General features: G+C 36.8%; 1 protein-coding gene across 1 annotated transcript in view; it reads right to left on the bottom strand.

Moving 5' to 3' along the window:
* The window catches only part of LOC141512005 (olfactory receptor 10R2-like), a 56,494-nt gene extending 49,112 nt beyond the window's left edge, over window positions 1-7,382 (bottom strand). The window contains exon 1 of the mRNA XM_074220934.1: window positions 7,280-7,382. Within this exon, the coding sequence (XP_074077035.1) occupies window positions 7,280-7,382 (103 nt within the window). The remainder of the gene's footprint in view (window positions 1-7,279) is intronic.
* Between the last annotated feature and the right edge of the window lie 19,891 nt (window positions 7,383-27,273).

Raw genomic sequence — 27,273 nt, forward strand, 5'->3', positions numbered from 1 at the left:
ATACTGTTTCAACCTGTCCTATTCCATTGATCCATTACTCTGTTTCTTACCCAGTACCAGGAAGTTTTGATAACTGCAGCATTATAATATATTTATAAATCTGGCAGAACTAAGCCACCTTCCCTTACATTTCTTCATCAGTTCCCTTGCTATTCCTGACCTTTTGTTACTTCAGATGAATTTTGTTACTATTTTTTTCTGGCTTGGTAAGATAATTATTTGGTAATTTGGTGGGTATGGCACATAATAAATGCCATAATTTGGGTATAATTGTCATTTTTATTATATTGGATGGACCTAATCATGAGCAACTGACATTTTTGCAATTAATTAGATCTGACTTTATTTGGGTGAGCAATGCTTCATAAATGCATTTATACAGCTTCTGGGTTTGTCTTGGGAGGTAGATTCCCAAGTATTTATTGTTGCCTACAGTTGTTTTAAATGGAATTTCTCTTTCTATCTCTTCTCTTGGGCATTGTTGTTCATATAGAGAAATGTTGATGATTGATGTGGGTTTATTTTATATCCTGCTACTTTGCTGAATTTGTTAATTATTTCAAGGAGAGGGGCGGCTAGGTGGCATAGTGGATAAAGCACCGGTCTTGGAGTCAGGAGTACCTGGGTTCAAATCCGGTCTCAAACATTTAATAATTACCTAGCTGTGTGACCTTGGGCAAGCCATTTAACCCCATTTGCCTTGCAAAAACCTAAAAAAATTATTTAAAGGAGATTTTAATATGATTTTCTCAGGTTCTCTAACAATACCATCATATCATCAACAAAGAGATAAAGCTTTATCTCCTCATTGCCAAATATGATTCCTTCAATTTCTTTTTCTTATCTTAATGCTAGAGATAACATTTCTAAAACTATATTGAATAGTAATGCTGATAAAGGTCATCCTTGTTTCACTGCTGATCTTATTAAAAATGCTCTGAGATTATCCCCATTACATATAATATTTGCTGATGGTTTTATTTAGATATTATTTATTGTTTCAAGAAAAACTCCATTTATTATTAAATTCTCTTGATGGACAGGGGAACTCAAGACTTATGTATGTTTTTATGCTCCAAATCAATATTTTTAGGAGGAATGGATATATTGTATCAAAGGATTTTTCAGCATCTATTGAGATAATCATGTAATTTCTGTTGGTTTTGTTCTTGATATATTCAATTATATTGAGTGTTATCCTATTGAACCATTCCTGCCTACTTGGTTTAAATTCAACCTGATCATGGCATATCATTATAATAATAACTAACTGTAATCTCATTGTTAAAATTTTATTTAAGATGTTTTCATCAATGTTCATTAGGGAGATTGGCCTATAATTTCCTTTGTTTGTTTTGGTTCTTCCTTGTTTAGGTATCAGAACCATGCTGGTGTCATAAAATAAATTTGGCAGAACTCCTTTTCCTATATTTTAAAAAAAAACTTATGTAGAATAGGAATTAATTGTTCCTTAAATATTTGGTAGAATTCACTTGTCAATCCATCTGGACTTGGAGACTTTTTTGTATGGAATTTACTAATAGTTTCTTCAATTTGTTTTTCTGAAATGGTATTATTTAAGAAATTTATTTCCTCTTCAGTTAATCTGGGCACTTTGTATTTTTTGCAAATATTCATCCATTTCATTCAGGTTATCAAATTTGTTGGCATACAGCTCATCAAAGTAGCTCCTAATTACCTCTTCAATATCCTTCTCATTCATAGTTAGTTAACCCTTTTAATTTTTGATACTGGTAATGTGGTTATCTTATATCTTTTTTAAAATAATATTAACTAAAGTTTTATCTCTTTCATTGGTTTTTTCATAAAATCACCTCAATTTTATTTATTACATCAATTGTCTTCTTGATTTCAGTTTTATTAATCTCTCCCTTGATTTTTAGGATTTCTACTTTGGTATTTAATTGGGAGTCTTTAACTTGTTCTTTTTCTAGTGAATGGAATATTTTGAATAAAACCATTTCAGGGTTAATATTCCTAGTGAAATCCTCTCAGGGTTAAGAAATATTAGAGAAATAACACGTTATTATTCTTAAACTATTTCTAGAAGAAAGCTCCTTGTATTCCAAACAAGTGGCTCACTCTCCTAACTTTTGATAAGACTACTTTTTTGCAAGAGACAAACCTTGCATTCCAAAGAAGTTCATAAAACTCCACTTGTATGATAAGTAGACTGTTCCTAGACCTTGCATTCCAAGACAATCAATAACATAGTTATAATCCTGAAGGTTATTCTCACCACCTGGACAGTAAAGTAATATTTTATGAAAACCTTTCATTCTTTTCTTTATTGCTGGGGTAGATTTTTCACAAATAGAATGTAATGCTAAAGACTTACCAGAGTCTACAGAGATGGACAATAGGAAGGAGGAGGGGATCACATTAGGCCATATATATAATCTTGCTTGATTGTCAATTTGGGGTAGCTCCTTGATCTTCACTTCCTTTGTGAGACTTGGAGTGTGCCCTTTTCTCAAGAAAAGCCAAAATAAACTTTATTATTTTTTGCTCAGAAGAGTTTCTATATTTTTTAAGTGGGTTTTTATCTGACACACTAGCTTTTCTAGTTTTTTTTTAATTTTTAGCATACCCAATTCACTGATCTCCTCTTTGTCCATTTTTTTCATATAAGCATATAGAGATATGAAGTTTCCCCTCAAAACTGCCTTTGTTGAATCCCATAAATTCTGTGTTATCAGTATCTTGGATAAAATTATTATTCCAATCATTTGTTGCTTGATACACTCATTATTTAAAATTAAGTTATTTAGTTTCCAATTAGTTTTTGATTTCTCTTTCCATGACCCTTTATTACATGTAATTTTTATTGCATCATGGTCAAGGAAGCATGAATATGTTATTTCTGCTTTGCTGGATTTTATTATAAGGTTTTTATGCCCTATATGTTGATGGCCACTCAAATGAGTTTGGGTTAGAAGGTCAGTTATAACTAAAAAAATTAAGCTCTGGTGACCCTTGAGCTGAAGGCTCTGATTTGATAACACAACTGTGTCATTCATGGCCTCACTTGTTGATAGCCCTGTTCCAAACTTCTTGATTTAAGTTATGTCCTGCCAGGTTACATCCTGTCCAAATTAGAGTTACATCTTGTTTATATCCTGTATGCTAATTTTCTGGTTTTTTGCTATAAGAACTGTTTGGTACTTTCATTAAACAGCTATGCTAGTTGTGCTGCTAGCAACCCCACCTGAGTGTACACATGTTTCTTTTCTCTCCTGAGCTGAATGAATGCCTTGATGGACAGGGGAACACAAAACTTATGTATGTTTTTATGTCAGTTTTGGTGTAGAGGCCATGTACTTCATAGAAATAGGGATATTCTTTTCTATCCCTATTTTCTTCAGAGGTCTATCATATCCAAGTTTTCTAGGATTTTATTCACCTTCTTAACTTTCTTCTTGTTTATTTTTGGGGTTATATTTATCTATTTCTGAACGAAGAAGGTTGAAGTTACCCATTATTAAAGTTTTGCTATCTATGTCTTCTTTTTCCTTAATTTTATTCATTTAAGAGTGATTTGCTCAAGGTCCCACAGCTAGACAATTATTATGAAGTATCTGAGCTTGGATTTGAACTCGGGTCCTCCTTACTCCAGGGCCAGTGCTCTAACACTGCAACACCTAGGAGCCCCCTGTCTATGTCTTCTTCCAAGTTACTCAATTTTTTCTCTACAAATTTGGTGGTTATACCACTAAGTAGATATATGTTTAATAATAATATAGCTTCAATATCTATGTTGCCTTGTTTCTTTTTTAGGTTTTTGCTAGGCAATGGGGTTAAGTGGCTTGCTCCAGGCCACACAGCTAGGTAATTATTAAGTGTCTGAGGCTGGATTTGAACTCAGGTACTCCTGATTCCAGGGCAGGGCCTGTGCTCTATCCACTGCACCACCTAGCTGCCCCCATGTTGCCGTTTTATGAAAAATGTATTTTCCTTCCTTATCCCTTTGAATGAGATCTTTTTTTTGCTTCTGCTTTATCGAGATCAGGATTACTACCCAGGATTTTTTTTTTTACTTCAGAAAAAAGGATAGTATATTTTGCTCCATCCTTTTACCTTTATCCTGTGTATATCTCTCTGATTCAAATATGTTTCTTATAAGCAACATATTGTTCAATTGTGTTTTTAAACCATTCTGTTATCAGTTTTCATCTTATGGGATAGTTCATCCCATTCACATTTAAAGTTAAGATTACTAATTCTGTATTTTCCTCCATGTTTTCTATCCCCATTTGTATTTTTCTCTTTTCTTTCCTCTTATTCCTCCTCACCAAAGTTTATTCCCTTCCCCCTTTAACTTTTCTTTTAAAATTTGTTTGTTTATGTTCTTTTTTATTTTAATTTATTCATTTATTCTTATTTTGTACAAATAATTTTTTATACATTACTAAAATATTCTTGCTTAAGAATAAACATAATTCCCCCTACCCCCAAGAAAATATAGACCCACATAAGCAATAAATTAAAGGGGAGAGAAAACAAATAAAATTTAAATTTAAAAAATTAAATAAAATAACAACAACAACAACAACAACAACAACAACAACAACAATAATAATAATAATAATAATAATAGGTATGGCCAGGTGGTACAGTGGAAGGAGCACAGGCCCTGGAGCCAGGAGCACCCAAGCCCAAATCTGGCCACAGGCACCCAACAATTCCCCACCTTTGTGACCCCATGCAAGCCACCCCAATCCCATTGCCCTACAAAAACAAAAACCAAAACCAAAAAAAGACCCCAAATAAAATAAAATAGTAATAATAATAATAGTATGGGTAGCTGGGTGGCAGACAGATCATTGGCCCTTGAGTCAGGAGCACCCAGGTCCAAATCCAGCCTCAGGCACCCAACAATCACCCAGTTGTGTGGCCCCAGGCATGCCACCTAGTCCCATTTGCCCTGCAACAACCCCCAGAAAATAATAATAATAAAAAATGTGCTTCAGTCTGTATTCCAACACCACCAGCTCTGTTGTAGGTGGATCACATTCTTTAGGATAAGTCCATTACAAAAGTTACTTCCATATTTTTCCACTGTTCCCATTGCTGATCGCAACGCCCTCCATTTATACTTCTCTAATACCATGAGCTATAATTTCTCTCTCCTTTCACTCTGTCTCTGCTGTGAGGTAGTTGAGTGGTGCAGCAGAGAGATCCCTGGCCCTGGGATCAAGAGGCCCCGAGCCCACATACCCACCTCTTACCTAGCATCCACCCTGCCTATGGTCCCGGGCAAGCCATCCAATCCCAGCCCCTTGCAAGAAGTAAAAAAGAAAATATGTTATATCTGACCACTCTCCCCCCATGGTCCATCTACTCCTCCATCACTCACATTCTTCCCCTTCCCCCTGTCCCCCTTCTCTCCTTCTTACTACAGATGTCTATACCCCATTGAGTATATATGCTGTTTCCTCTCCTAGCCACCTCTGAAGGGAGCAAAGATTCCATCATTCCCCCTCCACTTCCCCCCTTCCATATCCTTGCAATAGCTAATTGTAATAAAGAGTAATCTTATTATATGAAATATCTTGGCTTATTCCTCATCTCCTTTTTCTTTCTCCCATTACATTTCCCTTTTAATGATTGACTCTATTTTTACACCACATTATATCTTCAAATTCAGTTTTCTCCTGTACTTCATCTATAAAAGCTCCTTCTACCTGATCCATTAATTGAGAGGATTCATATGAGTATTATCAATGTCATTTTTCTATACAGGAATACATGTAGTTCATCATCATAAAGTCCCTCATATTTTCCTCTTCTCCTCCACTCTCTGTGATTCACCTTAGTCCTGTATTTGAAGATCAAACCTTCTGTTCAGCTCTGGCCATTCCAACAGTAACATGTGAAATTCCCCTGGTTCATTGAAAGTCCATCTTTTTCCCTGGAAGAGGACATTCAGTGTTGTTGGGTAGTTGATTCTCGGTTGCATTCTAAGCTCTTTTGCCTTCTGGAATATTATATTCCAAGCCCTACAAGCATTTAATGTAGTTGCTGCTAAGTCCTGTGTGATCCTGACTGCAGCTACTCAATATTTGAATTGTACCATTTTGGCTACTTGTAATATTTTTTCTTTGACTTGGGAGTTCTGGAACTTGGCTATAATATTCCTGGGGGTTGTTCTTTTTGGATCTCTTTCTCAGAGAGATGAATGGATTCTCTCCATTTCTATTTTGCCCTCTGCTTCTAGGATATCAGGACAATTTTCCTGCAATAATCCTTTGAAAATGATGTCAAGGCTCTTTTCCTGGTCATGATTTTCAAGTATTCCAACAATTTTTAAATTATCTTTCCTAAATCTGTTTTCCATATCACTTGTTTTCTCAATGAGATGTTTCACATTTTCTTCTAATTTTTCATTCTTATGGTTTTGAAATATTGAGTCCTGATTTCTCTTAAAATCAGTAATCTCTGAGTTCTATTCTTTGTCTGAAGGATTTGTTTTCCTCAGAGAGCAGTCATATCTCCTATTCCATCTGGCCAATCCTGCTTTTTAAAGCATTCTTCTCCTCAATAACTTTTTGAACTATTTTATCCATGTGACCTAAGCTGGGTTTTGGCATGTTATTTTCTTCAGCATTTTTTTTTGGATCTCCTTGACTAACCTGCTGAATTCATTTTCATGTTTTTCCTTCATCTCTCTCATTTCTTTTGCCAATTTTTCCTCTATTTCCCTCACTTGATTTTCAAAGTCTGTCATGGTCTGAGCCCAATTTCTGTTTTTCTTGGAGTCTTTAGATGCAGGAGCTTGTACTTCCTCATCTTCAGATTGAGTGTTTTGATCCTTCTTGGCATCACAGGCAAAGTATTTCTCAGTGGTGTACCTCTTTTTTCTCTGCTTACTCATTTTCTCAGCCTGAGTCTGGTTTTGGGGGTGCTTCCTGATCTTTTGGGACACCTCCACAAGGATTTAAGTGTGTGAGCCTGTCCTCCCTCCTGGTCTGTGAATGACCATAAGTTCCCCTTCCACCATGGGGCTGAGGTGTGGGGGGCCCTGCTGTTCTATGGGGAGCCTAGACTGCAATCAGGATCTGAATGTGGTCAGAGCCCCAGAGTCCTGTTCCAGGGACAGAGGACAGAGCTGGGCAGTCTCTCTCTGCTCCCTCACTAGGCTCTACACTTATGCCCTGGGGGCTCCTGCTTACCAGCTTCTGCTTCTTGTTCCTGGATCTGGGCTCCTGCGGCCATGCTCCTTGCTGTGTGCCCTGAGGACCAGGCTTCATGTGCTCACTCTGGCAGTGTTCTCCCTGCTGTTTCCTCAAGTTGTGCCTGCTGCTCCCTGGGGTGTAAATCAGGAAAGTGCCCCAGCTGCTGAGAGCCATGGCTTGCAGCATCCTGGGCCTTCCTCCAGAAGGCTGACGTTCCTTCTCACTGGTGGGCCACCCCTCAAACCTCGTGAAGCCAAGCCTTCCCGCTCTTTTCCAGGTGACCTTAAGTTGGAGAATTGCCTCACTGGAACCCTCTGTGGGTTCTGACTCTCAAAAATGTAGTTAGAGTCCTTAGCTTATAGGTTTTGCTCCAGAGCAACTAAGAAATGGTCCTCTCCTGTCACCATCTTGGCTCCACCCCTTTCAGTTTATTTTCACTTCTATCTTTCCCTTCCCTTGCTCCACTTCTTTCCCTGTAGAGTTGGATATATTTTAAAAGCCAAGTAGCAATGCATCTCATTCATTCTTTGGGACAATTCTATGGAATAGAATTTACTCAGTGCTCACACCTTTCCTTTTTTCCCTCTGAAATTACAAATCTTTGTTCCCCTTTATCTGGTGTTATTAATTACTAAAATAATGTTAATCAGCTATCATCATATCATCAATCCCAGCTTGATTAAATGGTTGCTTGATAAGCTCAAAGTGTTACCAAAGAACCATTACTGATTGATTGATTGATTGATTGATTGACCAGCAGTATTGCCTCAAAGTAACTAAATATCCTCCTCTCTTCTTTCTCAATACAGTAAACTTTCCAAGAGTTTTGAATTACATCAAATTATAATTATTTTTTACTTTATCCCCTTATCAAGAACACGGCAGGACATCCGGCCAAGATGGTGGAGAGAAGACAGGCACAGTTGTAAAGTCTCCTGATCTCTTCCTCATCTATCACATGAAACAAACCTCTTAAAAGAAATCTGACCCACAAAACCCAGGAAGAAAAGCCAGGAGAAAGAACATCTACATCAGGATTTGTCTCTGGCAGCAGTTTTGGTTGAATTCAGGCAGGTGAGTCTGGGCTCAGAGAGAGGATCAGCCCCGATCAGCCAGATTAACAGCTGAATTGAAACCAAGAGTCTGAGGGCCTGAGAGCTAGACCTGCTTGATCAGAGGTGGGGTTGGATGACAGGGGCTTGGGTTGGCGAGGCAGCAAAGGTACTGGTGTTGGTGCTGTCCCCTGGGAGCTTGGGGATGAGGCTGGGGGGCGAGTTCTGATGCAGGAGAGCTGCTGACACGATCCCTAGGCTCCTCTGGTCTGAGGAACTCTTGAGTCCCACTACAGCTCAGAACTCTTCCCAGAGTAAACAAATGCAAACTACTTCTGCCTCAGGCCCAGGTATGTGAGCAGAAGAACCAGCCCAGCTGACAATTGAGAGTAAATGACCTCAGGCCAGGGTAAAGTCCACCACTGACTGAAGGCAAAGGAATTCAATGGCTCCAACTCCTCCCTTCAAGCAAAGGGAGAAGGCCTCAATCAAGGTCACAGACACACCAGAGGAAGCAACCAACACCTCCTACTGGCCAGCAAGAGGAACTGCACTCAGTGAGTAAAGACTTTACCGATCCCAAGCCCCTGTGAACCAGCCCATCCCCAACTCAAGGTCTTAGCAAAATGAAGAAGGGTCAGTGGAAAGGTGGATCCATAGAAAAATTCTTGGAAGGGAAAGACCCTAACTCAGAGAGACCTGGAACCTCTGAGGAGAATACAATCTGGTCTTCAGCACAGAAAGACTTCCTTGAAGAAATAAGGAAGGAGCTTAATAAGTTGGGAGAGAAAATTAATACCTTGCAACAAGAAAACAAAACCTTAGAAAGTACAATTGGACAAATACAAAATGAGAATAAATCTCTCAGATTTTCAATTGGACAAATAAAAAATGAGAATAATTGTCTCAGATCTTCAAATGGGCAAATGCAAAAAGAAATTAATTCCCTCAAAACCTCAATTCATCAGCTGGAAAGCTCTTTCAAAAGTAGAAATGACCAAGTGGAAAATGAGTTGCAAAACGTTAATGAAGAAAACTCTCCCCCCCCCCCCAAAAAAAAAGAATGGAGTCTGCAGAAACTAATGACTCCATGAGACAGCAAGAATCAGTTAAACAAAATCAAAAAATAGAAAAAATAGAAGGAAATACAAATACCTCATCAACAAACTACTGAGCTCGAGAATAGATCAAGGAGGGGCAACCTGAAAATTATAGGACTTCCTGAAAACATTGAAGAGAAAAAAAGCCTGGATTTGATATTACAGGATCTATTGATGGATAACTGTCCTGATATCATGGAATCAGAGGGCAAAGTATTTAATGAAAGAGCACATCGATCCCCACGGGAAAAAGATCCTAAAATGAAAACACCAAGGAATGTTGTGGCAAAACTCAAGAACTATCAGATAAAAGAGAAAATCCTGCAAGCAGCCAGAAAGAAACAATTTAAAGATCAAGGAGCCAAAGTAAGGATGACGAAGGACCTGGCTGCATCAATATTAAGGGATCAAAGGGCCTGGAATGAGATATTTCAAATAGCAAGGGACCTTGGAATGCAGCCAAGAGTCTACTTTCCCACAAAGCTGAGCCTTCTCTTCAAGGGAAAAAGATGGACATTTAACAAAATGGAAGAATTCCAAAAATTTCTGATGAAAAGACCAAAGCTAAACAGAAAATTTGGACATCAAACAGGAGGTTAAAGAAACACCTGAAAGGGTAAAAAAAAATAGGGGGGGTAAAAGGGAAAAAAGTAAGTTGAAATTGGCTATATCCCAGCATGGGGGGGGATTCTCATAAATCTTGACAATTGTAACTCTAACAGAGAGAATATACCTAGCCAGAAATGATGGACATTCATGACCTATCCATGAGACTGCTATTTAAAGAGATGTTACTGGCTTTAACCCCACTTGAGAGAAAGACCCTAATAACTCTCAGGAATTTTGACTCTATTCAATAGAATATACTGAACTAGAAGGGACAGACACTCAGAATTTTCTATGACTTAGAATGATCTAAAAAACACTATCTCCTTAAAAAGGGGGATAGGAAAGAGATGGGAGGAGGGTGGGGATTGAATAGGGTAAATCTCCTTACAATAAGAGGTACCAAAAAACTTATGGTAATAGAGGGCAAGAAGGGAGTAGATGAGAAACACCTGAATCTTCTCATCAGACTTGGCTTAAATTCAATCTACACATACTCAGTTAACTTATAAAACATATAACTTTTCATTTATTAAAAGGGGAAAAGGGGAGGGGGGACAGAGAAAGGGAAGGGGAGTAGGGGAAAAAGGTGAAATAACAAAAGGAAGGGAAGGGAAAAGGGAAAAAGGGAAAGGGGAAAGAAAGTGGAGAGTGTGATATAGGAGGGCAAACACACTTTAGGGGGTGGTATTCAGAAACAAAATACTGGGGAATATGGATAAAGGAGGAAGAAAGGGGGGAAAAATAAAAACAGAGGGAAGATAGCATGGAGAGCAATAAAGAATTAGTAATCATAACCTTGAATGTGAATGGGATGTAATCTCCCTTAAAACATAAGCAAATAGCAGAGTGGATTACAAACCAGAATCCTACAATATGCTGCTTACAAGAAACTCATTTGAAGCAGAGAGAGACATATAGAGTAAAGGTAAAAGGTTGGAGCAAAATATATTTTACTTCAGCTGAAGTAAAAAAAGCAGGGGTAACAATCCTTATCTCACACAATGCAGCAGCCAAAATAGATAGTCTTAAAAGACATAAGGAAGGAAACTTTATCTGCCTAAAAGGTACCATAGACAATAAAGTCATTACAATATTGAATATATATGCCCCCAGTGGGACACCACCCAAATTCTTAGAGGAGAAGCTGAAAGAACTACAGGAATACATAGGCAGCAAAACTCTACTAGTGGGAGGCTTCAGCCTTCCATGCTCAGATCTAGAAAAATCGAATCAGAAAATAAACAAGAAAGAAGTTAAGGAGGTAAATAGATTGTTAGAAAAATTAGATATGGTAGACTTAGGGAGGAAACTGAATGGGGGAAAGAAAGGAATATACCTTTTTCTCTGCAGTACATGGAAATTATACAAAAATTGACCATGTACTAGGACAGAAAAACCTAATGATCAACTGCAGAAAGGAAGAAATAGTGAATACATCTTTCTCAGATCTCAATGCAATAAAAATCATACGCAATACTGGGCCAAGGAGATATAGACCCAGAAAAAATTGGAAACTGAATAACCTCATTTTAAAAAATGAGCGGAACAAAAAACAAATTATAGAAAGAATTAACCATTTTATCCTAGATAATAATAATAATGAAACAACATACCAAAACCTATGGGATTCATGCAAAGCAACTCTCAGGGGATATATTATAGCTCTAAACGCTTACATGAATAAATTGGAGAAAGAGGAAATCAATGAACTAAACATGCAACTGAAAAAATTAGAGAAAGAACAAATAAAAAATCCCCAATTAAAAACTGGATTAGAAATTTTAAAAATTAAAGGAGAAATTAATGAAATTGAAAGCAAAACAGCAATTGAATTAATAAATAAAATCAAAAGTTGGTATTATAAAAAACCAATAAAATTGATAAACCTCTGGTCAATATGATTTAAAAAAAAGAAAGAAGAAAACCAAATTGGTAGTATCATAAATGAAAAAAGTGAAATCACCAACAATGAGGAGGAAATTAAAGGAAAAATTCGAAATTATTTTGCCCAACTCCATGCCAATATATTTGATAATCCAAATGAAATGGATGAGTATTTATGTTTTTGTTTGTTTGTTTGTTTGTATGATTTTAGGTTTTTTGCAAGGCAAATGGGATTAAGTGGCTTGCCCAAGGCCACACAGCTATGTAATTAATAAGTGTCTGAGACCGGATTTGAACCCAGGTACTCCTGACTCCAAGGCTGGTGCTTTATCCACTACGCCACCTAGCCGCCCCGGATGAGTATTTATAAAATATAAATTGCCCAGGTTAAATGAAGAAGAGATCAATTACCTAAACAACCCTATCTCAGAAAAAGAAATTCAACAAGCCATTATTGAACTCCGTAAAAAAAAAAATCTCCAGGGCCTGATGGATTCACAAGTGAATTCTACCAAACATTTAAGCAACAAATGGTTCCAATTCTATAAAAACTATTTGCAAAAATAGGGAAAGATGGAAGTCTGCCTAACTCTTTCTATGAAACCAATATAGTGCTGTTACCTAAAACAGGAAGACTTAAAACAGAGAGAGAAAATTGTAGACCTATCTCCCTGATGAATATAGATGCAAAAATCCTAAATAAACTCTTAGCAAAACAATTACAACAAGTTATCCCTAGGATAATACATTATGATCAAGTAGGATTTATTCCAGGAATGCAGGGTTGCTTCAATATTAGGAGAACTGTTACTATACTCAATTATATCAACAACAAACCTGTCAGAAACCTTATGATCATATCAAAAGATGCTGAAAAATCTTTTGACAAAATACAGCATCCATTCCTATTAAAAATACTAGAGAGTGTAGGAATAAATGGACTGTTCCTTAAAATAATTATCAGTATCTATCTGAAACCATCAACAAGCATTATACTCAATAGGGAGAGGCTAGAGGCATTCCCAGTAAGATCAGGGGTTAAACAAGGGTGCCCATTATCACCACTACTATTCAATATTGTATTAGAAATGTTAGCATCAGCAATTAGAGAATAAAAAGAAATTAAAGGAATTAGAATTGGGAAGGAAGAGACAAAACTCCGACTCTTCACAAATGACGTGATGGTCTACTTAGAGAATGCCAAGAAATCATCCAAAAAACTACTGGAAACAATTAACAATTTTAGCAAAGTTGCAGGATATAAAATAAACCCTCAGAAATCCTCAACTTTTCTATATATGTCTAGCAAGATACAGCAGGAAGAGCTAGAAAGAGAAATCCCATTCAAAGTAGCCTCAGACAATAGAAAATACTTTGGAGTATATTTGCCAAGACAGACTCAGAAACTTCTTGAAAACAATTATAAAACATTTCTCACACAAATTAAATAAGATTCAAATAACTGGGAAAGTATCAACTGCTCATGGATAGGTAGAGCTAATATAATAAAGATGACAATTCTACCAAAACTAAACTATCTGTTTCGTGCTCTACCAATCAAAATTCCAAAAAATCACTTTAGTGATTTAGAAAGAAGTGTAAGTAAATTCATATGGATAAATAAAAAGTCAAGAATTGCCAGGAGCTTAATGAAAAAAAAAAGTGCGAAATAAGGTGGCCTAGCCCTACCTGACCTAAAATTATATTATAAAGCATCAGTCATCAAAACTGTTTGGTATTGGCTAAGAAACTGAGTGGCAGACCAGTGGAATAGACTAGCTGTGAAAGCAGGAGATAATTAGACCTAAAAAAAACTATACTACAAGCAAATTGAAAGATCAAGGCCTAGTTTACCTGCCATATCTATGGAAAGGGGAGCAGTTTATGACTAAGGAAGATTTGGAGGACATCACCAAAAACCAATTAGATGTTTTCTATTACATTAAATTAAAAGGCTTTTGCACAGATAAAACCAATGTAACCAAGATCAAAAGAAATGTAGTAAATTGGGAAAAAATCTTTACAGCTAATGATTCTGACAAAGGACTCGTTTCTATAATATACAGAGAACTGAGTCATATTTTTAAACCAAAATGCCATTCCCCAATTGACAAATGGTCAAAGGATATGCAAAGGCTATTTATAGATGAGGAGTTCAAAGCAATACATAGCCATATGAAAAAATGCTCTAAATCATTAATTATTAGAGAAATGCAAATTAAAGCTTCTCTGAGGTACCACCTCACACCTCTCAGATTGGCCAGTATGACCAGGCAGGATACTGGTTATTGTTGGAAGGGTTGTGGGAAATCTGGGACATTATTACACTGTTGGTGGAGCTGTGAACTAATCCAACCCTTCTGTAGAGCTATTTGGGCAATAAAAATGTGCATACCCTTTGACCCAGCAATACCACTACTGGGTCTATACCCTGAAGAGATGTTGAAAAAGGGTAAAAACATTACTTGTAGAAAAATATTTATAGCAGCCTTGTTTGTGGTGGCAAAGACCTGGAAATCAACTAAATGTCCTTCAGTTGGGGAATGGTTTAACAAACTGTGGTATATTTATGTCATGGAACACTATTGTTCTATTAGAAACCAGGAAGGTTGCGATTTCAGGGAAACCTGGAGGGATTTGCATGAACTGATGCTGAGTGAGATGAGCAGAACCAGAAAAACACTGTACACCCTAACAGCAACATGGGAGTGATATTCAAACTTGAAGAACTAGCTCATTCTATCAGTGCAACAATCAGGAACAATTTTGGGCTATCTGCAAAGGAGAGTGCCCTCTGTATCCAGATAAGGAGCTGTGGTCTTTGAAGAAAGGACTATTCCCTTTAATTTAGAAAAAAACAGATATCTTATTTTCTGATTTTCTTACCTCTTAGACTTCGCTTCTTTCAGGTTATGATTTCTCTCTCATCACACCCAATTTGGATCAAGGTACAACATGGAAATAAAGTAAAGACTGACAGAGTGCTTTCTGTGATGGGGGTGGGGGAGAGAAGCAAGATTGGGGGAAAATTGTAAAACTCCAATAATATCTTTAATAAAAATTAATTAAAAAAATAAGAACACTCCAAGTACACACAATTCTCAAGACCCTAAGTATCATTCATAATCAAATCATTTCCTCCAAGCATATTTCCTCTGTCTTTCCCCCCATTCAACCCAGGGTACTTAAACTTTTGTTAAGGAAAGTATAAATTAAGTCCAACCCTGATTTAATCAACTATAAGCATCTCAAAGAGCTCTAAGTACTGGGATGCTCTTAATGTCTCACTTAAGAATTTTACAGTGGCTTGTAAATTATGGGAGCCAATGACTCAGGACCACCCAGCTTTTTTGAGCACAGAAGAATTAGAGTAGTGGTCAAAGGAAACTGATACACTTAAGTTTAGAGTAAAGACCTCTAATTTACATGAGGATATTTTACCTCAAAGGTAGTGATGTCATCATGAACCTTTTCAATGTAGAAACAAGATATAAATCATAAACATATCCTCTAAGTCCAATCTTTTCAATGGTATTCAACTTTAAGCATGCTGAAAAAAAGTATAATTTTCATGAATTATAAATGTTACAGTTCCCCTATTAGGGTTGTATACAATTTAATGGTCTTGACTAACATTTGTTTTGTCTTGCTTGGTTTTATCCTTCCTCTTTCCATTTACCTTTTTAATCCATCTCTTGAGTTGTGTATTTGGCAATTGAATTCTCTGTTCAGGTCTGGTCTTTTTGTCAGGAAATTTTAGAAATCCTCTATTTAATTGAACATCTATCTTTTCCCTGGGCCATTTACTACCCTGCTGAATTTTGCAGGTTAGTAAATTCTTGCTTGCATTTGCAGGTCCTTTGCCCCCCCGCCCAATATATGGTATTCCATATTCTCCAGTCCTTGAAAGTTGAAGGTGATAAGCCTTGTGTGAGTCTGATTATGTTTCTTTTGTATTTCAATTCTTTGTTTTTTTGCTTGCAATATTTTCTCCTTTATTTCATAGTTTGAAATTTGACTATAACAGTCCCTGGAGTTTTTATCCTGGGGTATCTTTCTGCATATTATTTCAGTGACTATATTGTCTTCTTTTTTTTACTTAATTTGGGCAGTTTTCCCTGATAATTTCTTGCATGATGTTTTCCAGTTCCTTTTTTGATCTAGGCTTTCTGGTAGTCTGGTGATTTGCAAATTATCTCTCTTGGATCTAATTTCCAGCTCATTCATTTTTCCTAAAAGGTACTTAAGATTTTCTTCAGTTTTTTTCAGCCTTTTTATTTTCCTTGATAGAATCTTGTAGTCTTCTAGACTCGTTGGTTTCTATATTTCAATTTTAATTTTTAGGGTTTTATTTTCTTCAATTACCTTTTCCATTTTGTTATATTTATTTTTATTTTTATTTAGGTTTTTGCAAGGCAGTGAGGTTAAGTGGCTTGCCCAAAGCCACATAGCTAGGTAATTATTAAGTGTCTGAGGATGTATTTAAACTCAGGTACTCCTGACTTCAGGGTCAGTGCTCTATCCACTGCACCACCTAGATGCCTGGTTTATTTTTATTTTTAAAGGAGTTCATTTCTTTGGCCAATTTTTCATAATTGTCTTGCATGACTCATTTCTTTTTTTCCATTTTTCTTTGGTTTTTAAATTTTTTTTTAATTTTTATTAAAGATATTGAGTTTTACAATTTTCCCCCAATATTGCTTCCCTCCCCCACCCCAACCCCACAGATAACACCCAGTCAGTCTTTACTTTGTTTCCATGTTGTACCTTGATCCAAATTGGGTGTGAAGAGAGAAAATCATATCCTTAAAGAGAACAGAATTCTCAGAGGTAACCAGATCAAAAAATGAGACATCTGGGTTTTTTTTTTCCCGAATTAAAGGGAATAGTCCTTGTACTTTGTTCAAACTCCAAGGCTCCTTATCTGGATACAGATGGTACTCTCCTTTGCAGACAGCCGAAAATTGTTCCCAATTGTTGCGCTGATGGAATGAGCAAGTCCTTCAAGGTTGAACATCACCCCCATGTTGCTGTTAAGGTGTACAGTGTTTTTCTGGTTCTGCTCATCTCACTCAGCATCACTTCATGCAGATCCCTGATGGTTTCCCTAAAATCCCATCCCTCCTGGTTTCTAATAGAACAATAGTGTTCCATGACATACATATACCACAGTTTGCTAAACCATTCCCTAATTGAAGGACATTTACTGGATTTCCAATTCTTTGCCACCACAAACAGGGCTGCTATAAATATTTTTGTACAAGTAATGTTTTTACACTTTTTCCTCATCTCTTCAGGGTATAGACCCAGTAGTGGTATTGCTGGGTCAAAGGGTATGCACATTTTTGTTGCACTTTGGGCATAGTTAAAAATAGCTCTCCAGAAGGGTTGGATGAGTTCACAGCTCCGCCAGCAGTGTAATAGTGTCCCAGATTTCCCACATCCCTTCCAACAATGATCATTAGCCTTCCTGGTCATACTGGCCAATCTGAGAGGTGTGAGGTGGTACCTCAGCAAAGCTTTAATTTGCATTTCTCTAATAATTAATGATTTAGAGCATTTTTTCATATGGCTATGGATTGCTTTGATCTCCTCATCTGTAAATTGCCTGTGCATATCCTTTGTCCATTTGTCAATTGGGGAATGGCTTTTTGTTTTAAAAATATGACTCAGTTCTCTGTATATTTTAGAAATGAGTCCTTTCTCAGAATCATTAGTTGTAAAGATTGTTTCCCAGTTTAATACTTTTCTTTTGATCTTGATCACATTGGTTTTATCTGTGCAAAAACTTTTAAATTTAATGTAATCGAAATCATCTAATTGGTTTTTAGTGATGTTCTCCAACTCTTCCTTAGTCATAAACTGTTCCCCTTTCCACAGATCTGACAGGTAGATTATTCCTTGATCTTCTAATTTGCTTATAGTATTGTTTTTCATGTCTATGTCCTGTAACCATTTGGATCTTATCTTGGTAAAGGGTGTGAGGTATTGGTCTAATCTAAGTTTCTTCCATACTAACTTCCAATTATCCCAGAAATTTTTAGCAAAGAGGGAGTTTTTATCCCAATGGCCGGACTCTTTGGGTTTATCAAACAGCAGATTACTATAATCATCTCCTGCTTTTACACCTAGTCTATTCCACTGGTCCACCAATCTATTTCTTAGCCAATACCAAACAGTTTTGATGATGGATGCTTTCTAATATAATTTTAGATCGGGTAGTGCTAAGCCACCTTCTTTTGCACTTTTTTTCATTAAACTCCCGGCAATTTTTGACTTTTTATTTCTCCATATGAATTTACTTACATTTTTTTCTAGCTCATTAAAGTGATTTTTTGAAATTTTGATTGGTAGGGCACTAAACAGATAGTTTAGTTTCGGTAGAATTGTCATCTTTATTATATTAGCTCTACCTATCCATGAGCAGTTGATATTTGCACCGTTATTTAAATCTGATTTAATTTGTATGAGAAGTGTTTTATAATTGTTTTCAAAAAGATTCTGAGTCTGTCTTGGCAGATAGACTCCCAGGTATTTTACACTGTCTGAGGTTACTTTTAATGGGATTTCTCTTTCTAGCTCTTCCTGCTGTTTCTTGCTAGTCATATATAGTAAAGTTGAGGATTTATGGGGGTTTATTTTATAACCTGCAACTTTGCTAAAATTGCTAATTGTTTCCAGCAGTTTTTTAGATGATTTCTTGGGATTCTCTAGGTAGACCATCATGTCATCTGCGAATAGTGAGGGTTTTGTTTCTTCCTTCCCATTTCTAATTCTTTTAATTTATTTTTCTCCTCTAATTGCTGATGCTAACATTTCTAATACAATATTGAATAGCCGTGGTGATAATGGGCACCCTTCTTTAACCCTTGATCTTACTGGGAATGCCTCTAGCCTCTCCTCATTGAGTATAATGCTTGTTGATGGTTTCAGATAGATACTGCTAATTATTTTAAGGAACAGTCCATTTATTCCTACAGTCTTTAGTGTTTTTAATAGGAATGGATGCTGTATTTTGTCAAAAGCTTTTTCAGCATTTATTGATATGATCATATGGTTTCTGATAGGTTTGTTATTGATATAATTGAGTATACTAACAGTTTTCCTACTGTTGAACCAACCCTGCATTCCTGGAATAAATCCTACTTGATCATAAAGTATTATCCTAGTGATGACTTGTTGTAGTCGTTTTCCTAAGATTTTATTTAGGATTTTTGCATCTATATTCATCAGGGAAATAGCTCTATAATTTTCTTTCTCTGTTTTAACTCTTCCTGGTTTAGGTAACAGTACCATATTGGTTTCATAGAAATTTCTAATTTGGTATTTGATTGGGTATTTTTGATTTGTTCTTTCTCCAATTTTTTGGTTGCATGTTTAATTCATTGATTTCCTCTTTCTCCAATTTATTCATATAAGCATTTAGAGCTATAATATATCCCCTGAGAGTTGCTTTGAATGAATCCCATTGGTTTTGGTATGTTGTTTCATTATTATCATTACCTAGGATAAAATGGTTAATTCTTTCTATAATTTGTTTTTTGGTACACTCATTTTTAAGATGAGGTTATTCAGTGTCCAATTTGCTCTGGGACTAAATCTCCTTGGCCCAGTATTGCATATGACTTTTATTGCATTGTCATCTAAAAAAGATGTATTCACTATTTCTGCCTTTCTGCAGTTGATCATTAGGTTTTTATGTCCTAGTACATGGTCAATTTTTGTATAGGTTCCATGTACGTCATAGAAAAAGGTATATTCCTTCCTATCCCCATTCAGTTTCCTCCATACGTTTACCATATCTAATTTTTCTAACAATCTATTTAACTCTCTAATTTCTTTCTTGTTTGTTTTATGATTTGATTTATCTAGATCTGATAGTGGGAAGTTGAGGGCTCCTACTAGTAGAGTTTTGCTGTCTTTGTCTTCCTGTAATTCTTTCAAGTTCTCCTCTAAGAATTTGGGTGCTGTCCTACTGGGTGCATATATATCCAATATTGAAATGACTTTATTGTCTATGGTACCTTTTAGGAGGATAAAATTTCCTTCCTTATCTCTTTTAATGCTATCTGTTTTTTCTGCTGCTTTGTCTGAGATAAGGATTGCTACCCCTGCTTTTTTACTTCAGCTGAAACAAAATATATTTTGCTCCAACCTTTTACCTTTACTCTATATGTATCTCTCTTCTTCAAATGAGTTTCTTGTAAGCAGCATATTGTAGAATTCTGGTTTGTAATCCACTCTGCTATTTGCTTATGTTTTAAGGGAGAGTTCATGCCATTCACATTCAAGGTTATGATTACTAATTTTTTATTGCCCTCTGTGCTATCTTCCCTCTGCTTGTATTTCCCCCTTTCCCCCCTTTTATCCATGTTCCCCAGGATTTTGTTTTTGAATATCACCCCCTTCAGTGTGTTTGCCCTCCTATGTAGCACCCTCCCCTTTCTTTCCCCTTTCCCTGTTCCCTTCCCTTCCTTTTGTTATTTCCCCTTATTTCCTCCACTCCCCTTCAATTTCTCTGTGCCCCTCTCCTTTTCCCCTTTTAATTCTTGAAAGTTTAGATGTTTTATAAGTCAACTGAGTATGTGTAGGTTGACTTTAACCCAAGTCTGATGAGAAGAAGATTCAGGTGTTTGTCCTCTACTCTCTTCTTCCCCTCTATTACCATAGGTTTTTTGTACCTCTTAGTGTAATGAGATTTGTCCAATTCAATCCTCTCCCTCCTCCCATCTCTTTCCTGTCCCCCTTTTTAGGTAGGTAGTGTATTTTTTTAGATCATTCTATCTAAGTCATAGAAAATTCTGAGTGTCTGTCCCTTCTAGTTCAGTATATTCTATTGAATAGAGTCAAAAATTCCTGAGAGTTATTAGAGTCTTTCTCCTCAGTGGAGTTAAAGCCAGTTACATGCCATTAGATATCAGTCTCATGGATAGGTCATGGATTTCCATCATTTCTGGCTAGGTATATTCTCTCTGTTAGAGTTACATTTCTCAGGATTTATGAGAGTCTCTATCCCGCCCCCCCCGCCATGCTGGTATATTGCCAGTTTCAACTTGCTGGATTGCATTTTTTCCTTTTACCACCACCCCCCTTTTTTTTTACCTTTTCATGTGTCTCTTGAACCTCCTATTTGATATCCAAATTTTCTGTATAGCTCTGGTCTTTTCATCAGAAATTTTTCGAATTCTTCCATTTTGTTAAATGTCCATCTTTTTCCCTGGAAGAGAAGGCTCAGCTTTGCAGGAAAGTAGATTCTTGGCTGCATTCCAAGCTCCCATGCTCTCCGAAATATCTCATTTCAAGCCCTTCGATCCCTTGAAGTTGATGCAGCCAGGTCCTGCGTGATCATTACTGTGGCTCCTTGATATTTAAATTGTTTCTTTCTGGCTGCTTGCAGGATTTTCTCTTTTATCTGATAGTTCTGGAGTCTGGCCACAACATTCCTTGGTGTTTTCATTTTAGGATCTTTTTCTGGTGGAGATCGATGTACTCTTTCAATAACTGTTTTGCCCTCTGATTCCATGATGTCAGGACAGTTTTCCATCACTAGATCCTGTAATATTAAGTCCAGGCTTTTTTTCTCTTCAATGTTTTCAGGAAGTCCTATAATTTTCATGTTGCCCCTCCTTAATCTATTCTCGAGGTCAGTGGTTTTGTTTATGAGGTATTTCACATTTGCTTCTGTTTTTTCTATTTTTTGATTTTGTTTAACTGACTCTTGCTGTCTCGTGAGTCATTAGTTTCTGTAGATGCCATTATTTTTGGGGGGGATGAGTTTTCTTCATTAACCTTTTCCAGTCGGTCATTTCTACTTTTGAAAGAGCTTTACATTTGACCAATTGAGGTTTTGAGAGAATTAATTTCTTTTTTCATTTGCTCATTTGAGGATCTGAGAGAATTGTTCTCATTTTGTAATTGTCCAATTCTACTTTCTAAGGTTTTGTTTTCTTGTTGCAAGGTATTAATTGTCTCCCCCATATTTTCCAGTTGATTATTAAACTCCTTCCTTATTTCTTCAAGGGAGTCTTTAAGTGCTGGAGACCAGATTGTATTCTCCTCAGATGTCCCAGGTCTCTCTGGCTTTGGGTCTTTCCCTTCCAGGAATTTTTCTATGGATCCACCTTTCAGCTGACCCTTCGTCATTATGCTAAGACCTTGACTTGGGTGGGGCTGGTTCACCTGGGCTTGGGATCTCTAAAGGCTTTACTTAGTGCAGTTTCTCTGGCTGGCCAGTAGGAGGTGCTGGTTGCCCTCTCTGGAGTGTCTGTGACCTTGGTTGGGAGGCCTTCTCCCTTTGCTTGAGGGAGGGAATTGGAGCTATTGAATTCTTTTGCCTTCAATCAATGGTGGGCTTTACCCTGGCCTGAGGTGATTCCTCAACTGGGCACGTTCTTTGGCTCAAACACCTTGGCCTGAGGCAGAAGTAATTTGCATTTGTTTGGGGGCAGGCCTCAGTGCAATGGAGGCATGGGCTCAGTTTCTCAGACCCGAGCATCCTAGGGATGGTGTCCGCAGCTCTGCTGCACCAGAACTCTCCCCACAGCCCCTTCCCCAAGCTCCAGGGGGGCAGCACCAACACCACCGCCTCTGCTTCTCTGTGGACCCAAGCCCCCTTCATCCAGCCCCACCACTGATCCATCAGGTCCAGCTCTCAGGCCCTCAGACTCCCTGTTCCAATTCAGCTGTTGATCTGTTTGATCCCGGGCTCAGACTCACCTGCCAGTACTCAGCCAAGGCTGCTGCAGGAGACAAATCCTGAGGTAGATTTTTCTCTCCTGGCTATTCTTTCTGGGTTTCCTGGTTCGGATTTCTTTTAAGAGGTTTGTTTCATGTGATAGATGGGGAAGAGATCAGGAGACTTTAGAACTGTGCCTGTCTTCTCTCTGCCATCTTGGCCGGAAGTCTGGTTTTTAAATTTTTTAAGCTCTTCTATGAGCTTTTGGATTTCAGTCTAATGCATAGACTCTTTTGAGACTTCCCCTGTGATTAATTTTTTTATTGATCTCTTCTTCAGGCATGACGTTGTTATCATCTTTATCAGAAAAATAGTTTTATATAGTGAGCGCGCTTTTAGTTTCTTTTTTCCTCATCTTTGTTGTTTTAGCTCTGGTTCTGGGGTATGGAGAATATAGATCCAAAGTTTTTATGCTAGGGACTGGGGTCTGATCCCTGCCTTGTCATTGGCTAGGATGTTGCCTATGCAGTCTAGACCTTGCCTTTGCAGAGGTTTATTTCCTATTTTATGTTCAGGCTCTACAGTAGTTTGTTCCCAACTCAGTTCTCTCTTTGCCCAAATATACTAAAGGTTCAGACTTTGTTTGGGTTTGGGAACTCTCTGATATCTTGCTTTCTAGCTCCTGGGATCTATGCTATTGTCGAGCTATTGGGACCTGGACAGTATTGTGGCTTAAAGCCTCCCAATGGCTTTCCCCCTCTCCAGCCTCACTTAGCTTTACTTCTCCTTTTTTCCCAAAGAGAGAGATCTTCACTGAAGATCCTCCATGATGTCCACCACCTAAAACTTCTTTGGATCTTCCCTTTTTCTTGGTGTAAATTGTAGTTTTAATGTCCATGCAGAAGCTTCATTTATCTCTGGGAGCTTATCCACACCAGAAGTTTGTTATCAATTAAGTTTGATTTATCTTACCATGGCTTTTTATTATATGTAATTTATATTGCATCATGATCTGAAAAGTATGCATTTATTATTTCTGCCTTTTGGCATGTGATGGAAATGTTGTTATGATATAGTACAAGGTCACTTTTGGTATAGGTGCCATATACTGCAGAGAAAATATATATATATATATATATATATATATTCTTTTCTGTCTCCATTCAGTTTTCTCTAGAGGTCTAAAATATCCACATTGTCTAAGATTTTATTCACCCTCTAAACTTCCTTCTTGTTTATTTTGTGGTTAGATTTATCTAATTCTGCAAGAGGGAGGTTGTGGCTGACTACTAACTACTTTTCCTTATTATTCATTCATCTTCTACTCTAAAAATGTGGATGCTATATACATATATATATATATATATATATATATATATATATATAAAATCATGATTATATATATATATATATATATATATATATAATTTAATAATGATATAACTTCATTGCCTTTTAAGAGACCTATTTTTGCTTTTGCTTTGTCTGAGATCAGGATTGCTACCCTGATTTTTTTTACTTCTCCTGAAGCATAATATAATTAGCTGCAGTCTTTTTACCTTTACCCTATGTGTTCTTTGTTCTTCTGTTCTTCAAATGTGTTTCTGTAAGCAACATATTGTAGAATTATGATTTTTAATCCATTCTGCTATACACTTCAATTTTATGGGAAGAGTTCATCCCATTCCCATTTATATTTAAGATAACTAATTCTTTCCACATTTTTACTTTTCTCTTTCCTTTTCTCATTTTCCTCACTAATGTTTTGCTTCCTTTTCTGTTACTTTCTGCATTTCCTTTTCCAATTAGCTAGTTTTACTTTTAAAAGGAGTGTTTTCTTTTCCCACTTGACCAATTTTACCTTTCGAAAATTTTTATTGTCATATTTTCATTATTCTCCCACATGGGCATCATTTCTTTTCTCAGTTATTTGCTTCCTCTCATTCTTGGCTTTAAAATTCTCTTCTAAGAGGCTTTTTGAATTTTAGATCAATTCAAAATATCTTTTGAGTCTTCACGTGTAGGCATTTTGTCATTACTTGCCTCTTCAGGGGTGGCATTTTTATCTTCCCTGTCACCATGGTAGTTTTCAATGGCTAGTACTCTTTTGGGGAATTTTTTGCTCATTTTGAAAGTTGACCTCTCCTCCTGGGGCACAGGTGATAGAGTCCTAAGGGTTTTGTGCTAGGGCCAGGTGTCGGTCTTTGACTTTCTGCTTCATCATCTCAGGCTTTAGCAGTTTGTTTTCTGTGTTAGGGTAGTCTGACCCAGTTCAATTGGATGCATCAGAGTACCTAGACTCAAACTTTAAATTTTGGAATCACGTTAGGCCCTCAGCGCTGGCCTTCTGTACTGCTGGTCTGCTGAGCTTGGGCCTAGGTGATTTAGTTAGAGAGAGAGAGACAATGTAATGAAGAGCCTCCCGTGTGCTTTTCTAGTTTCCCCAATTACACTGGGCTGCATTCCCCATATATCCATGTAAGACAGACATTTTTTGAAGTTCTTCCAAGATATCTTGAACTGAAAAGTTGTTTCACTCTATTTTAGTGATGGTTCTTTCACTTTAGGGTGTGTTTACAGGCTTCATTTAAGGTTATTTTGGGAAAAGATCCAAGAGCTTCCTAACTTCTCACCACCATCTTTGCTCCACCCAAGAAGTTATCCAATCATTTTGGAAAACAATTTGTAACTATGCCAAAACAACAATTAAATCTCAAAGTTTTGTGATAGAAAACATCATCTACATCCAGAGAAAAAAATACGGGTTTTTCTTTTTCTGATACCTTTTTCCCCTCCAATTATTACTTCTTTCAAAGTATAATTAATATGGAAATAAGTTAAACATGACTATACATGTAAAACTAATATCAGATAACTTGCTGTCATGAGTGGTGAGGAGGGAAAGGAGGGAAACAGAAAAATGTGAGGCTCACAGGCTTATAAAAAGATAAATACACTACTATCTTTGCACATAATTGAAAAAATAAAATAACATTCAAAAGAAAAAAGAATTAAAACAAATGTGATCAAATTTACTATGTATATTTGCACTATATTTTTGTAAAGAATGTTTCCCCTTCATCTCATCATCTGTTGCATACATGTGTGTATAATTTAATATCCAAATAAAATGTTACCTCCTTCAGAAAACCATCTCTTTATTGTCAGAATCAGGTTTCTTTATTGATTTTGAATTGCTCTTATTTTGTTCTCTTTTTTATTTTTGGAGACTATTGGATTTGCTGACCTCCCTAGGATCACCCAACTAGCATATGCTGGGGGGGAGCTTGATCTGAACCCTGGCTTTACTGATTTCAGAGTTAGTGCTCTATCCATTGTCACCTAGCTTATTTTGAAGAGGAGTCAAAACTTCTTCTGACAGTGTCTTTATGAATTCTATATTTTGCCACCTGTAGTATGCTCACTGAGAGGAGGAAACAGAGGGACTGGTTCAGATATCTTCTATCTGCATGTTGTAAAAATGATTTGTTATGTTATTGGGTATAATTATTGCATGTGATTAAAAGTTGTTCATATCCAGATAATAACCTAACCCAAATAACTCTCAAGAGATTTTGATAATGGTTACAAGGTATTTTGCATTCCTCTAAGACGTAGATCCTTGCAAAGAATTCTTGTTTTTAGTACCCATACCCAGGACTTGTAAAGAATTTACTTGAGTTTTTAGTTTGGATTGCCCTGTTTCTTGGCCTACATATGTGATTTCTGATGGACACTATTGTCTAAATTTTATATAATGTAAACTTTCTTCACCCTGCATGAAAAGGGGCCATGTTTCTCCCGTTTGCTTTCTTCTATCAAATGAACTAATAAATTTTGTTCTAATATTATTTCATTTTTTCCCCTCAGAACAATATGCCCAAAGTACCAATATTTGTCTACAGCAGCACAAAGAAATTTCAACCTCCTGCTGTCAGACCAATATCACAATGTGTATATGGAAAAATAAAGAGGAATAATCTTCCCTTTGACCTCAGACCTTCTTTCTCCTGCTGTAACTTTTCTTTGTGGGAAGAGAGAGAGAGAGAGCAAAGTTGGAGGATAGTAGGACATCTTTTCCTGTTGTGAATGTGTGATACCCATTTTCTGTTTGCCAGTCCTCTCCTTTGAAAAGAAAAGAAGTGGTAGAGCAGGACCTCTCATCTTATCATCTTACTGGCTGAATCATGGGAGAGATTCCTTTGAGTCAAACGGGGCACAATTTTTTAAGTGTCCTCTCAATACATACTGTATTTGCCTCTATACCTAATCTCCAAGTAGAATGATATTCTCTACTCAGTGAAGAATATTTTTGCATCTAGTCATAATCTTCACATTCCAGTGATTCTAAATTCCTACAGTCATCATAGAAACCTCATTTCCCACCCCCACAACTGAAATTTTATTCCAACTCTCCTTAACTCTCCCACCCAAAATTTCAACCAAATACTTCCTAGATTTTATAGTGAGCCCTGTGAAACCATCTTTTCTGTCAGTACCAAATTCTTTTTTTTTCTTCTCACACTCCTTCCATCTGCTAGCTCTCACTGTTACTTGGTTCTCCACTTATGTCACAGTTTCCACAAGCATTCTTTATAGAAAAGAATGTACCTTCACTCATCTTCACTTTTACTCAGTCTACTTTGATCACTGATCTAAGAGTGGGAGTTGGATTACCTTTCTTCCTCATTGGCATTTCCAGGCTCTCCCTCTGCCTTCATCACTCAGTGATTTTTTTTTTCTTTTAGTTCATGCTA

Source organism: Macrotis lagotis, chromosome 2 (genome assembly GCF_037893015.1).
Source record: "Macrotis lagotis isolate mMagLag1 chromosome 2, bilby.v1.9.chrom.fasta, whole genome shotgun sequence".
NCBI classification, from domain to species: Eukaryota; Metazoa; Chordata; class Mammalia; order Peramelemorphia; family Peramelidae; genus Macrotis; species Macrotis lagotis.